Below are 15,883 nucleotides of genomic sequence, written 5' to 3'. Positions count from 1 at the left end.
GTAGAATATTGACCAGACCAGAACACATCATGACCAGACCAGAACACTACATGACCAGACTAGAACACATCATGACCAGACCAGAACACATCATGATCAGACCAGAACACATCATAACCAGACTAGAACACTACATGACCAGACTAGAACACATCATGACCAGACTAGAACACTACATGACCAGACTAGAACACTACATGACCAGACTAGAACACATCATGACCAGACAAGAACACATCATGACCAGACTAGAACACTACATGACCAGACTAGAACACATCATGACCAGACCAGAACACATCATGACCAGACCAGAACACATCATGACCAGACCAGAACACATCATGACCAGACCAGAACACATCATGACCAGACCAGAACACATCATGACCAGACAAGAACACATCATGACCAGACCAGAACACATCATGACCAGACTAGAACACATCATAACCAGACCAGAACACATCATAACCAGACCAGAACACATCATGACCAGACTAGAACACATCATGACCAGACAAGAACACATCATGACCAGACCAGAACACATCATGACCAGACCATAACACATCATGACCAGACCAGAACACATCATGACCAGACCAGAACACATCATGACCAGACCAGAACACATCATGACCAGACTAGAACACATCATGACCAGACAAACACATCATGACCAGACCAGAACACATCATGACCAGACCAGAACACATCATGACCAGACTAGAACACATCATGACCAGACCATAACACATCATGACCAGACCAGAACACATCATGACCAGACTAGAACACATCATGACCAGACTAGAACACATCATACCAGACCAGAACACATCATGACCAGACCAGAACACATCATGACCAGACCAGAACACATCATAACCAGACCAGAACACATCATAACCAGACCAGAACACTACATGACCAGACTAGAACACTACATGACCAGACTAGAACACATCATGACCAGACCAGAACACATCATGACCAGACCAGAACACATCATAACCAGACCAGAACACATCATGACCAGACTAGAACACATCATGACCAGACTAGAACACATCATGACCAGACCAGAACACACATCATGACCAGACCAGAACACTACATGACCAAGGAGCTGGGATATGAGAACAAGTAGCTTGGATAAGAAGCTGGGATTTGAGGACAAAGAACTACTTACCTGGTTGATGGGGTTCTGGGGGTTCTTCTACTCCCCAAGCCCAGCCCGAGGCCAGGCTTGACTTGTAAGAGTTTGGTACAACAGGCTGTTGCTTGGAGCGGCCCGCAAACCCACATATCCCACACAGTCTGGTTGGTCCGGTACTTCTTGAAGAAAACTATCTAGTTTTCTCTTAAAGAAGTCCACAGTTGTTCCGGGAATATTTCTTATATTCGCTGGGAGGATGTTGAACATCCGTGGACCTCTAATGTTTATACAGTGTTCTCTGATTGGTACCCCTGCTCTTCACTGGTTTTATTCTGTATTTGCTTCCATATCGTTCACTCCAGTATGTTGTTATTTTACTGTGTAGATTTGGAATTTGGCCCTCCAGTATTTTCCATGTGTATATTATTTGATATCTCTCTCGTCTCCTTTCTAGTGAATATATTTGGAGAGCCTCGAGACGATCCCAACAATTTTGGTGTTTTTTCGCGTCTATGCGTGTCGTATATGTTCTCTGAACTCTTCTATATCAGCAATCTGTCCTGCTGTGAAGGGGAAAGTGAGTACTGAGCAGTACTCAAGACGGGACAACACAAGTGATTTGAATAGTACAACCATTGTGATGGGATCCCTGAATTTGAAAGTTCTCATAATCCATCCTATCATTTTTTATGGCTGACGCAATATTTGCTTGGTTATGCCTCCTAAACATTATATCGTCAGACATCATTATTAACAAATTCTTTACATGCTGCTTTCCTACTATGGGCAAAGCTGATTGTGTTTTGTACCCTGTATTATGTTTAAGATCCTCATCACTGTTAAACATCATGTTAGTTTCTGTTGCCCAGTCGAAAACGTTATTAATATCTGTTTGTAGTTTTTCAATGTCTTCCGCAATGGTAATTTTTCATATTGAATTTTGGTCATCTGCTAAGGATGATACGAAGCTGTGACTTGTATTTTTTTCGATATCTAATATGAGAATAAGGAAAAGCAGTGGTGCAAGGATTGTACCCTGAGGTACAGAGCTTTTAACTGCGCTTGGGCTCGATTTTATCTGATGTGACTGTTACTTTTTGTGTTCTGTTCCACAGAAAATTGAGTATCCAGCGTCTTACTTTATCAGTTATTCCCATTGACTTCATTTTGTATTGATTATATGAGGATAAGGAGCTGGGATATGAGGATAAGGAACTGGATATGTGGACAAGGAGCTTGGATAAGGGGGACAAGGAGCTGGGATATGAGGATAAGGAGCTGGGATATGAAGACAAAGAGCTGGGATATGAGGAAAAGGAAACTGGGATATGAGGACAAGGAGCTTGGATAAGAGGACAATGAGCTGGGATATAAATACAAGAAGCTGGGATATAAATACAAGAAGCTGTGATTCGAGGACAATGAGCAGGGAATATGAGGACAAAGAGCTGGGATATGAGAACAAAAAGATGGGATACAAGGGACCGGGATAGGACGGACGGAGGGAAGGAATGGTACCCAGCCAGCCACTTGAACGGTCAGAGATACAACGCCATCAAGGTGTGGAGTTCCAGCGAGCACTCTGATGTACGATATTGACAAGTGTCCCTGTGTCGTGACTGGCGCCAGGCTTTGTGGACACGGCGATGGGCGTACCCGGCCCATCCGTACAATTTTTCCCAGTGGTGTTGGGGGTTCTTGGCGCGCGTTGCACCATCTGTAGCCTAGCGGCTGCCCGCTGACAAACACGGGAGAACATTGGCCAAGAGATCAATATCAAATTCCAACAGTCCTTCATGTCGAATTTAAACTGTTGACTAAGCATCACTACAATATATGAAGGACAAAGTGACAATCAGGAAACACACTTATCCCTTGCCCCTCAGTATATGCTAGATATATCATAGAGAGTATATTTAAATTCTAAGAGATGTGTATAATACAACCATGTCTTCATTGAGAGCTGGTTACTCTCAGGTGTGTGTGTTATATTATTAACGAAATACAGTCAAAGAGATGGCTTGTTGACAAGCAGTTTAAATGTGCAACCATTTGTTATTGAAGTGTGAAGTGAGTTCACAAGTTTATTCATGCCATACAATGATATCTACGATATGGGTTCATTGTAAGTCATAGACTGCGTAACTTACTGTCATATTCAGTCTATGTAAGTCTCATCATTCAATTTGATGTAAATGTTTACCAATATATATGTCACCACTCATATTGTGAGGCAGTGTAATTAGGAGTAAGAGCTAAGCCAGTATGACTATGTAGCACTTGGATGGGGTATGAGGACAAGGGCGCTGATATATGAGGATATCATTTAGTTTCCGTGGTGCAGTGGTAAGACACTCGCCTGGCGTTCCGCGAGCGCTCTGTCATGGGTTCGTATCCTGGCCGGGGAGGATTTACTGGGTGCAAACCCTTATCTGTAGCCTCTGTTTCACTCAACAGTAAAATGGGTACTTTATAAAATGGGTTGTAAAAACGATTCTTCGCTGGCGGGGATCGTATTCCAGGGACCTGCCCGAAACGCTACGCGTACTAGTGGCTGTACAAGAATGTAACAACTCTTGTATATATCTAAAAAAAAAAAAAAAGGTATGCTGCCCAACCACTTAACAATCGGGAACCGAACCACTTGCGAGCCGTGAAGCCTTCCCTATACCAACCCGTCCAGGAAAGCTCTGCTTCATTTTATAGTATTTTTTTTAGTGAGAATCATCTGCCTCGCTTGACACGGTACACGACAAGTTTGAGTACACATTACACAGTACAGTACTGAGTACACATTTGTGTACAGTACAGTAATGTACACAATACTGTTTCATTATTATTTTTAATAATATTACACAGTAAGAGTATTATTATTTGTAGTAGTATTATTACAGTATTGTGTACACAGTACACGGTACTGTGTGTACAGTACTCGGTACTATGTACACGTACACTATGTACACAGTACACAGTTTCTCAATAAACAGAGAAATCACATTGACGATGTATCAATCAGAAAATCAGTAGCGGCTGTGATGAGGATTCGAACCTTCGCTCTGAGTACCCCCAAGCACACGCCTTAGACCACTAGGCCACGACACTGTACCTTGCAAGAGGGAGCATTAGAGGTAAACCCCCTGGACGACAGAGCCATACTGTTTCAGGAGGGGGGCTTGTGTGAAACCCTGTTTCGACTTCAGTGGAAGCCTCAGGAACCCTCGTGGATTCAGTGGAATCCCAGAGGGATTCAGAGTACCCAGAGCATAGGTTCGAATCCTCATCACGTCTACTACTTATTTTCTCATAACTAGTATTGGTATTGATATTATTACTATTTCATCATCATCTGCAATCGGTCGGCCGAGCGGACAGCACGCTGGACTTGTGATCCTGTGGTCCTGGGTTCGATCCCAGGCGCCGGCGAGAAACAATGGGCAGAGTTTCTTTCACCCTATGCCCCTGTTACCTAGCCGTAAAATAGGTACCTGGGGCATAGGGTGAATAGTCAGCTGTCACGGGCTGCTTCCTGGGGGTGGAGGCCTGGTCGAGGACCGGGCCGCGGGGACACTAAAAGCCCCGAAATCATCTCAAGATAACCTAGATCTATATATATTGTCATAAGTAATATAAATTACCTTTTGTGATATATAATGTATAATTATTATTATTGCTAATAGGATAAAAACCCACATATGTGTTTTTGTGAAATTTTATGTAAAGAATTTACGCCAAGTCTTTCACACTCTCCTGAGTGCATTGTCAGGGTCTGAGTGTGATGTTAGAATAAGACTTACATTCAAGTTCAAGTATGTTTATTGAGATAAGCAATAAATACATCTCAAGGGATAGAGTACAAAGACTTACATCTCAACGTCTGATAAGGCTGCTACCGATTGACTGATAGGGATTAAGCCACCCCAGAGGTGGCACGGGCATGAATAGCCCCTTAGAGGCTGCTTCCCTGTTGTTGTTGTTTTAGATTCAGCTACTGGGAACAAAAAATTCAAAGTATCACGGGCTATGGTGAGCCCGTAGTGGACTTACCTGGCACAGGAGCGGGGCTGGAACTCTGTGTTACCCTGGTTATCTTGAGATGATTTCGGGGCTTAGCGTCCCCGCGGCCCGGTCCTCGACCAGGCCTCCTTTTTGTTACACACCCCCAGGAAGCAGCCCGTAGGAGCTATCTAACTCCCAGGTACCTATTTACTGCTAGGTGAACACAGGCATCAGGGTGAAAGAAACTTTTTGCCTATTTGTCTCCGCCTCCACCGGGGATCGAACCCGGAACGTCAGGACTACGAATCCGAAGCGCTGTCCACTCAGCTGTCAGGTGCCTTGGGTTCTATCTGTGCTACCCTGGGTCCAATCTGTACTACCCTGGGTCCAATCTGTACTACCCTGGGTCCAATCTGTACTACCCTGGGTCCAATCTATACTACCCTGGGTCCAATCTGTACTACCCTGGGTCCAATCTGTACTACCCTGGGTCCAATCTGTACTACCCTGGGTCCAATCTGTACTACCCTGGGTCCAATCTGTGCTACCCTGGGTCCAATCTGTACTACCCTGGGTCCAATCTGTGCTCCCCTGAATCCTATCTGTACTACCCTGGGTCCAATCTGTGCTACCCTGGATCCAATCTGTGCTACCTTGGGTCCAATCTGTGCTACCCTGGGTCCAATCTGTACTACCCTGGGTCCAATCTGTGCTACCCTGGGTCCAATCTGTGCTACCCTGGGTCCAATCTGTGCTGCCCTGGGTCCAATCTGTGCTGCCCTGGGTCCAATCTGTGCTACCCTGGGTCCAATCTGTGCTACCCTGGGTCCAATCTGTACTACCCTGGGTCCAATCTGTGCTGCCCCGGGTCCAATCTGTGCTGCCCCGGTGCTGCCCCGGGTCCAATCTGTGCTGCCCCGGGTAAAATCTGTGCTACCCCGGGTCCAATCTGTGCTACCCCGGGTCCAATCTGTGCTACCCCGGGTCCAATCTGTGCTACCCTGGTCCAATCTGTGCTACACTGGGTCCAATCTGTGCTACCCTGGGTCTAATCTGTGCTACCCTGGGTCCAATCTGTGCTACCCTGGGTCCAATCTGTGCTACCCTGGGTCCAATCTGTGCTACCCTGGGTCCAATCTGTATTACCCTGGGTCCAATCTGTACTACCCTGGGTCCAATCTGTGCTGCCCCGGGTCCAATCTGTGCTGCCCCGGGTCCAATCTGTGCTGCCCCGGGTCCAATCTGTGCTACCCCGGGTCCAATCTGTGCTAGCCCCGGTCCAATCTGTGCTACCAGGATCCAATCTGTGCTACCCTGGGTCCAATCTCTGTGCTACCCTGGGTCCAATCTGTACTACCCTGGGTCCAATCTGTGCTCCCCTGAATCCTATATGTACTACCCTGGGTCCAATCTGTGCGACCCTGGATCCAATCTGTGCTACCCTGAGTCCAATCTGTGCTACCCTGGGGTCCAATCTGTGCTACCCTGGGTCCAATCTGTGCTACCCTGGGTCCAATCTGTGCTACCCTGGGTCCAATCTGTGCTACCCTGGGTCCAATCTGTGCTACCCTGGGTCCAATCTGTGCTACCCTGGGTCCCAATCTGTGCTACCCTGGGTCCAATCTGTGCTACCCTGGGTCCAATCTGTGCTACCCTGGGTCCAATCTGTTGCTACCTGTGTCCAATCTGTGCTACTCTGGGTCCAATCTGTGCTACCCTGGGTCCAATCTGTGCTACCCTGGGTCCAATCTGTGCTACCCTGGGTCCAATCTGTGCTACCCTGGGTCCAATCTGTGCTACCCTGGGTCCAATCTGTACTACCCAGGGTCCAATCTGTACTACCCTGGGTCCAATCTGTGCTGCCCCGGGTCCAATCTGTGCTGCCCGGTCCAATCTGTGCTGCCCCGGGTCCAATCTGTGCTACCCCGGGTCCAATCTGTGTTACCCCGGGTCCAATCTGTGCTACTCTGGGTCCAATCTGTACTACCCTGGGTCCAATCTGTGCTACCCGGGTCCAATCTGTGCTACCCTGGGTCCAATCTGTGCTACCCTTGGTCCAATCTGTGCTACCCTGGGTCCAATCTGTGCTACCCTGGGTCCAATCTGTGCTGCCCTGGGTTCAATCTGTGCTACCCTGGGTCCAATCTGTGCTACCCTGGGTCCAATCTGTGCTACCCTGAGTCCAATCTGTGCTACCCTGGGTCCAATCTGTGCTACCCTGGGTCCAATCTGTGCTACCCTGGGTCCATTCTGTGCTACCCTGGGTCCAATCTGTGCTACCCTGGGTCCAATCTGTGCTACACTGGGTCCATTCTGTGCTACCCTGGGTCCAATCTGTGCTACCCTGGGTCCAATCTGTGCTTACCCTGGGTCCATTCTGTGCTACCCTGGGCCCAATCTGTGCTACCCTGGGTCCAATCTGTGCTACCCTGGGTCCAATCTGTGCTACCCTGGGTCCATTCTGTGCTACCCTGGGTCCAATCTGTGCTACCCTGGGTCCAATCTGTGCTACCCTGGGTCCATTCTGTGCTACCCTGGGCCCAATCTGTGCTACCCTGGGTCCAATCTGTGCTACCCTGGGTCCAATCTGTGCTACCCTGGGTCCAATCTGTGCTACCCTGGTCCAATCTGTGCTACCCTGGGTCCAATCTGTGCTACCCTGGATCCAATCTGTGCTACCCTGGGTCCAATCTGTGCTACCCTGGGTCCAATCTGTGCTACCCTGGGTCCAATCTGTGCTACCCTGGGTCCAATCTGTGCTACCCTGGGTCCAATCTGTGCTACCCTGGGTCCATTCTGTGCTACCCTGGGCCCAATCTGTGCTACCCTGGGTCCAATCTGTGCTACCCTGGGTCCAATCTGTGCTACCCTGGGTCCATTCTGTGCTACCCTGGGTCCAATCTGTGCTACCCTGGGTCCAATCTGTGCTGCCCCGGGTCCAATCTGTGCTGCCCCGGGTCCAATCTGTGCTGCCCCGGGTCCAATCTGTGCTACCCCGGGTCCAATCTGTGTTACCCCGGGTCCAATCTGTGCTACTCTGGGTCCAATCTGTACTACCCTGGGTCCAATCTGTGCTACCCCGGGTCCAATCTGTGCTACCCTGGGTCCAATCTGTGCTACCCTTGGTCCAATCTGTGCTACCCTGGGTCCAATCTGTGCTACCCTTGGTCCAATCTGTGCTACCCTGGGTCCAATCTGTGCTACCCTGGGTCCATTCTGTGCTACCCTGGGTCCAATCTGTGCTACCCTGGGTCCAATCTGTGCTACCCTGGGTCCATTCTGTGCTACCCTGGGTCCAATCTGTGCTACCCTGGGTCCAATCTGTGCTACCCTGGGTCCATTCTGTGCTACCCTGGGCCCAATCTGTGCTACCCTGGGTCCAATCTGTGCTACCCTGGGTCCAATCTGTGCTACCCTGGGTCCATTCTGTGCTACCCTGGGTCCAATCTGTGCTACCCTGGGTCCAATCTGTGCTACCCTGGGTCCATTCTGTGCTACCCTGGGCCCAATCTGTGCTACCCTGGGTCCAATCTGTGCTACCCTGGGTCCAATCTGTGCTACCCTGGGTCCAATCTGTGCTACCCTGGGTCCAATCTGTGCTACCCTGGGTCCAATCTGTCCTACCCTGGGTCCAATCTGTGCTACCCTGGGTCCAATCTGTGCTGCCCTGGGTCCAATCTGTGCTACCCTGGGTCCATTCTGTGCTACCCCGGGTCCATTCTGTGCTACCCTGGGTCCAATCTGTGCTACCCTGGGTCCAATCTGTGCTACTCTGGGTCCAATCTGTGCTACCCTGAGTCCTATCTGTGCTACCCTGGGTCCAATCTGTGCTACCTGGGTTCAATCTGTGCTACCCTGGGTCCAATCTGTGCTACCCTGGGTCCAATCTGTACTACCCTGGGTTCAATCTGTACTACCCTGGGTCCAATCTGTGCTACCCTGGGTCCAATCTGTACTACCCTGGGTTCAATCTGTACTACCCTGGGTCCAATCTGTGCTACCCCGGGTCCAATCTGTGCTACCCTGGGTCCAATCTGTGCTACCCTGGGTCCAATCTGTGCTACCCTGGGTCCAATCTGTACTACCCTGGGTCCAATCTGTACTACCCTGGGTCCAATCTGTGCTACCCCGGGTCCAATCTGTGCTACCCCGGGTCCAATCTGTGCTACTCTGGGTCCAATCTGTACTACCCTGGGTCCAATCTGTGCTACCCCGGGTCCAATCTGTGCTACCCTGGGTCCAATCTGTGCTACCCTTGGTCCAATCTGTGCTACCCTGGGTCCAATCTGTGCTACCCTTGGTCCAATCTGTGCTACCCTGGGTCCAATCTGTGCTACCCTGGGTCCATTCTGTGCTACCCTGGGTCCAATCTGTGCTACCCTGGGTCCAATCTGTGCTACCCTGGGTCCATTCTGTGCTACCCTGGGTCCAATCTGTGCTACCCTGGGTCCAATCTGTGCTACCCTGGGTCCATTCTGTGCTACCCTGGGCCCAATCTGTGCTACCCTGGGTCCAATCTGTGCTACCCTGGGTCCAATCTGTGCTACCCTGGGTCCATTCTGTGCTACCCTGGGTCCAATCTGTGCTACCCTGGGTCCATTCTGTGCTACCCTGGGTCCAATCTGTGCTACCCTGGGTCCAATCTGTGCTACCCTGGGTCCATTCTGTGCTACCCTGGGTCCAATCTGTGCTACCCTGGGTCCAAACTGTGCTACCCTGGGTCCAATCTGTGCTACCCTGGGCCCAGTCTGTGCTACCCTGGGTCCAATCTGTGCTACCCTGGGTCCAATCTGTGCTACCCTGGGTCCATTCTGTGCTACCCCGGGTCCAATCTGTGCTACCCTGGGTCCAATCTGTGCTACCCTGGGTCCATTCTGTGCTACCCTGGGCCCAATCTGTGCTACCCTGGGTCCAATCTGTGCTACCCTGGGTCCAATCTGTGCTACCCTGGGTCCAATCTGTGCTACCCTGGGTCCAATCTGTGCTACCCTGGGTCCAATCTGTGCTGCCCTGGGTCCAATCTGTGCTACCCTGGGTCCATTCTGTGCTACCCCGGGTCCATTCTGTGCTACCCTGGGTCCAATCTGTGCTACCCTGGGTCCAATCTGTGCTACCCTGGGTCCAATCTGTGCTACCCTGAGTCCTATCTGTGCTACCCTGGGTCCAATCTGTGCTACCCTGGGTCCAATCTGTACTACCCTGGGTCCATTCTGTGCTACCCTGGGTCCAATCCTCTTTTATCCTTCTTGACCGCCTGACCAGATCACGTTTATCTCCCGCTGCCGATGTTCCTGAAGGGATGTCTTCTATGCTATCATGGTCAGGTGTCCTTTCTGTTATCCTGCTACTATGAGCACTGGAGTTGTTAATAGAGGTGTTCATCTGGATGTTATCCCTCGCACCCTTCTCGATACCCAAAGGAGCGTGGCTAATGGGATTGCTTACATTCATCCATTTATTAAGATCTAATTTTAATTCACTTAGAATCATCTTCCTAGTAAAGCTATCCTCAGAAATAATAATTACAATTAGATCTCAATAAATGGATGAGAATAAGTAGTCCCATTGCTACTTGCACAGGTAATTGCATAAGTAGCAATTAACTACCATTAAAATAGGATGTAAGCAGTAGGACCATGCGAGGCTCTCCCACAGTGGTCCCACTGAACTGGTGGACCATGTGAGGCTCTCCCACAGTGGTCCCACTGAACTGGTGGCCCATGCGAGGCTCTCCCACAGTGCTGCGCGTGTGTCCTGGTGTGGCCCCTGGCGAGGCTCTCCCACAGTGGTCCCACACATGTCAAATATTGTCACCCATGACGCTGCACTCGGTTTTTCTGGAAACCCGCTCGCTGCGCCAGTATATAATGGCGGACGCAGGCGGCGCCTTCACACACTTCTCATACTCACACCAAAATGGTAAGTTGGACTCTCGTCCATGCTGCTTATGCTGCTCAACACTTTATAACCTTCTCTAACATTGGCTGGTAATCCGTTTGGAATTATATCAATAACATGGTTTAAAATTATTATTAAAATGTGGTTTAGGCTTGTGTGAGAATTGTCTCCTCCTGGTGTTGCAGGTCGCCAAGATCCCGACGGTGGTGCTCCTGGTGGCCTCCGTGGCTGCAGCCCTCACTGTTGCAGACGCGTATCCCCTCGGCTCCGGCAGCCATATTACAGAGGTAGTCGGTGTGGACGTCGACACAGGTCGGCGCTTCAACAGTGGTCGAGACCATGGCGTCGGCGGGGCTGTTGTGGCAAGCGCTGGAGGAGGCTTCGGCGGCCTTGCTCTGGGAACTGCCCGCGGAGGAGCTCTCGCTGTCGTCGGAACTGACCGCAAAGGAAGTGGTCTTAAAGTTGGTATAGTAGGTGGCCATAGAGGAACCGGCGGTAGTCATGGAGGTGGAGCTGTAGCTGGTGCTTTTGGAGGTTCAACTGCTGGAGGTGGCTATGGAGGTGGTTATGGAGGTGGTTATGGAGGCGGTTTTGGAGGTGGTTTTGGAAGTCAATCTGCCGGAGGCGGTTTTGGAAGCAGTGGCATCTGTCGCAATAGGTGCTAGAGCCAGCCATACAGAGATGATGGTGGTCCTATAATCTGCATCGAGATATTCATTGAGTAACGGGACAGGATTCTCCTCTGGACATGAAACTATGAACATTGCGTCATGCAGCAGACAGTCTAGAAATTTATGAGTAATTATGTACATTTGGCTGTTGATAATTACTGGAAAGTATGTATATTTGGTTATTGATAATTACTATAAATTATGTACATCTGGTTGTTGGTAATTAGTGAATATTTAACATAACCGTAGACAGCCTAGTGTTTCATTAACGAATAGGCTGCCAATAGCATCTGTCAAGCTGGGCCTTAATGTCCTTGTCAAAATTGTCCTAAATTTGATATATTATGTGTCATGTTGACAGGTGTTGATTAGTTAGTGTGTCTTTGGTCATACATGTTAAGATAGGTAAACTTTTGTTTACATTTTGAATGTCATTGCTGATTACCATTATATAACATACTCATGCGAGAGTTTTGTATTTGGACGCATCCATGATATCCAAGATTCAGTACATAACTGCTGCTAATTACATGTTCGAAAATTCAGAAATGGCAAAAATATTTCTACCAGAAATATATATTAAATATATACATTAGTTTAAAGTTATTTGATTGTATGTCTTAGTATTACATTTTAATAAATTTGCATCATATATTGTGCGTTTTACTTTCGATTTTATTTACGAACTTCTACCCGTCGTTGTTCGGGTGACGGCTGCCGCATCTTCATTACTCACTATCTACATCACTAATAATTCACTACAGTCTGTTTCACTAAATGTGACCATGACTACTGTATCTTCACTAAATGTGACCATGACTACTGTATCTTCACTAAATGTGACCATGACTACTGTATCTTCACTAAATGTGACCATGACTACTGTATCTTCACTAAATGTGACCATCACTGCTGTATCTTCACTAAATACTGTCTTCATCTCTATTAACTATCATCACTACCCGGGCCGTCACCGTCATCTTGTCTCGCCGTCACCATCTTCCCTACCCTTCACTACCTTCCCTACCCTTCACCATCTTCCCTACCCTTCACCACCTTCCCTACCCTTCACCACCTTCCCTACCCTTCACCACCTTCCCTACCCTTCACCACCTTCCCTACCCTTCACCACCTTCCCTACCCTTTACCACCTTCCCTACCCTTCACCACCTTCCCTACCCTTCACCACATTCCCTACCCTTCACCACATTCCCTACCCTTCACCACATTCCCTACCCTTCACCACCTTCCCTACCCTTCACCACCTTCCCCACCCTTCACCACCTTCCCTACCCTTCACCACCTTCCCTACCCTTCACCACCTTCCCTACCCTTCACCACCTTCCCTACCCTTCACCACCTCCCTTACCCTTCACCACCTCCCTTACCCTTCACCACCTTCCCTACTCTTCACCACCTTCCCTACTCTTCACCACCTTCCCTACCCTTCACCACCTTCCCTACTCTTCACCACCTTCCCTACCCTTCACCACCTTCCCTACTCTTCACCACCTCCCTTACCCTTCACCACCTCCCTTACCCTTCACCACCTTCCCTACTCTTCACCACCTTCCCTACTCTTCACCACCTTCCCTACCCTTCACCACCTCCCCTACCCTTCACCACCTTCCCTACCCTTCACCACCTTCCCTACCCTTCCCCACCTTCCCTACCCTTCACCACCTTCCCTACCCTTCACCACCTTCCTTACCCTTCACCACCTTCCTTACCCTTCACCACCTTCCCTACCCTTCACCACCTTCCCTACTCTTCACCACCTTCCCTACCCTTCACCACCTTCCCTACCCTTCACTACCTTCCCTACCCTTCACTACCTTCCCTACCCTTCACCACCTTCCTTACCCTTCACCACCTCCCTTACCCTTCACCAACTTCCCTACTCTTCACCACCTTCCCTACTCTTCACCACCTTCCCTACCCTTCACCACCTTCCCTACTCTTCACCACCTTCCCTACCCTTCACCTTCCCTACCCTTCACCACCTCCCTTACCCTTCACCACCTCCCTTACCCTTCACCACCTTCCCTACTCTTCACCACCTTCCCTACTCTTCACCACCTTCCCTACTCTTCACCACCTTCCCTACTCTTCACCACCTTCCCTACCCTTCACCACCTTCCCTACTCTTCACCACCTTCCCTACCCTTCATCACCTTCCCTACCCTTCACCACCTTCCCTACCCTTCACCACCTTCCCTACCCTTCACCACCTTCCCTACTCTTCACCACCTTCCCTACCCTTCACCACCTTCCCTACCCTTCACCACCTTCCCTACTCTTCACCACCTTCCCTACCCTTCATCACCTTCCCTACCCTTCACCACCTTCCCTACCCTTCACCACCTTCCCTACCCTTCACCACCTCCCTTACCCTTCACCATCTAGGATATAGCCTGGTATACTATGCAGCAAGAGTCTTAGTAAGGATATACTCTGGTAGTTAATAAGATTACACGTAAGTGTTTTAAAAGCAGGGGCCCGGCCGGGCAGGGAAGGAAAGCCTCTCATTAAAGGATATTCCCGCCAGGAATCACTTTAGGCTGGTAATTTGCGCGTGGTACAAAAATTATTATTTTACCGAGAATTAATTACAAAACTTCTCGGAGGTAATTAAAAAAATATTGTTGATTATATTATAATAAAATTAATGAAAACTACAACATGTGTTATACAAGATCAATATCATGTAACGGAAAGTTCAGGTCAATATTTCTTGGCAACCCCCAAGAATACCATAGTGAGAGCCCTGACGGCTGGGTGGACAGCGCTACGGATTCGTAGTCCTGAGGTTCCGAGTTCGATCCCCTGATGGAGGCGGAAACAAATGGGCATAGTTCTATTCACCCTGATGCTCTTGTTCACCTAGCAGTAAATAGGTACCTGGGAGTTAGAGAGCTGCTACGGGCTGCTTCCTGGGGATGTGTAACAAAAAGGAGGCCTGGTCGAGGACCGGGCCGCAGGGACGCTAAGCCCCGAAATCATCTCAAGATAACATAAAGATAACCCCGCAGCTAACACTGCGAATGTTAGTGAGATCTTCCTGTATACACCTCTTGTATGGTACCAGGTCCTCCTGTATTCACCTCTTGTATGGTACCAGGTGCTCCTGTATACACCTCTTGTATGGTACCAGGTCCTCCTGTATACACCTCTTGTATGGTACCAGGTGCTCCTGTATACACCTCTTGTATGGTACCAGGTCCTCCTGTATACACCTCTTGTATGGTACCAGGTGCTCCTGTATACACCTCTTGTATGGTACCAGGTCCTCTTGTATACACCTCTTGTATGGTACCAGGTGCTCCTGTATACACCTCTTGTATGGTACCAGGTCCTCCTGTATACACCTCTTGTATGGTACCAGGTGCTCTTGTATACACCTCTTGTATGGTACCAGGTCCTCCTGTATACACCTCTTGTATGGTACCAGGTGCTCCTGTATACACCTCTTGTATGGTACCAGGTGCTCCTGTATACACCTCTTGTATGGTACCAGGTGCTCCTGTATTCACCTCTTGTATGGTACCAGGTGCTCCTGTATACACCTCTTGTATGGTACCAGGTGCTCCTGTATACACCTCTTGTATGGTACCAGGTGCTCCTGTATACACCTCTTGTATGGTACCAGGTGCTCCTGTATACACCTCTTGTATGGTATCAGGTGCTCCTGTATACATCTTTTGTATGGTATCAGGTGCTCCTGTATACACCTCTTGTATGGTATCAGGTGCTCCTGTATACATCTTTTGTATGGTACCAGGTGCTCCTGTATACACCTCTTGTATGGTACCAGGTGCTCCTGTATACACCTCTTGTATGGTACCAGGTGCTCCTGTATACACCTCTTGTATGGTATCAGGTGCTCCTGTATACACCTCTTGTATGGTACCAGGTGCTCCTGTATACACCTCTTGTATGGTACCAGGTGCTCCTGTATACACCTCTTGTATGGTACCAGGTGCTCCTGTATACACCTCTTGTATGGTACCAGGTGCTCCTGTATACACCTCTTGTATGGTACCAGGTGCTCCTGTATACACCTCTTGTATGGTACCAGGTGCTCCTGTATACACCTCTTGTATGGTACCAGGTGCTCCTGTATACACCTCTTGTATGGTACCAGGTGCTCCTGTAT

General features: G+C 49.2%; 2 protein-coding genes across 2 annotated transcripts; one reads left to right on the top strand and one right to left on the bottom strand.

Moving 5' to 3' along the window:
- Window positions 1-1,672: 1,672 nt before the first annotated feature.
- Window positions 1,673-10,648, bottom strand: LOC138365688 (papilin-like). Its single transcript, XM_069326180.1, has 3 exons — window positions 10,126-10,648; window positions 6,770-7,261; window positions 1,673-1,725 (listed from the first exon to the last, which is right to left on the bottom strand). The coding sequence occupies exons 1-3, from the start codon at window positions 10,646-10,648 to the stop codon at window positions 1,673-1,675; spliced, it is 1,068 nt and encodes a 355-aa protein (XP_069182281.1).
- Window positions 10,649-10,992: 344 nt separating this feature from the next.
- Window positions 10,993-12,381, top strand: LOC123772588 (uncharacterized). Its single transcript, XM_045765828.2, has 2 exons — window positions 10,993-11,077; window positions 11,242-12,381. The coding sequence occupies exons 1-2, from the start codon at window positions 11,075-11,077 to the stop codon at window positions 11,719-11,721; spliced, it is 483 nt and encodes a 160-aa protein (XP_045621784.2). The 5' UTR covers window positions 10,993-11,074; the 3' UTR covers window positions 11,722-12,381.
- Window positions 12,382-15,883: the final 3,502 nt, after the last annotated feature.

The sequence above is a fragment of the Procambarus clarkii genome, chromosome 17 (assembly GCF_040958095.1).
Source record: "Procambarus clarkii isolate CNS0578487 chromosome 17, FALCON_Pclarkii_2.0, whole genome shotgun sequence".
Lineage (NCBI taxonomy): Eukaryota > Metazoa > Arthropoda > Malacostraca > Decapoda > Cambaridae > Procambarus > Procambarus clarkii.
The sequence above is the reverse complement of the archived record's forward strand: the minus strand, read 5'-3'. Positions and strand labels throughout refer to the sequence as shown.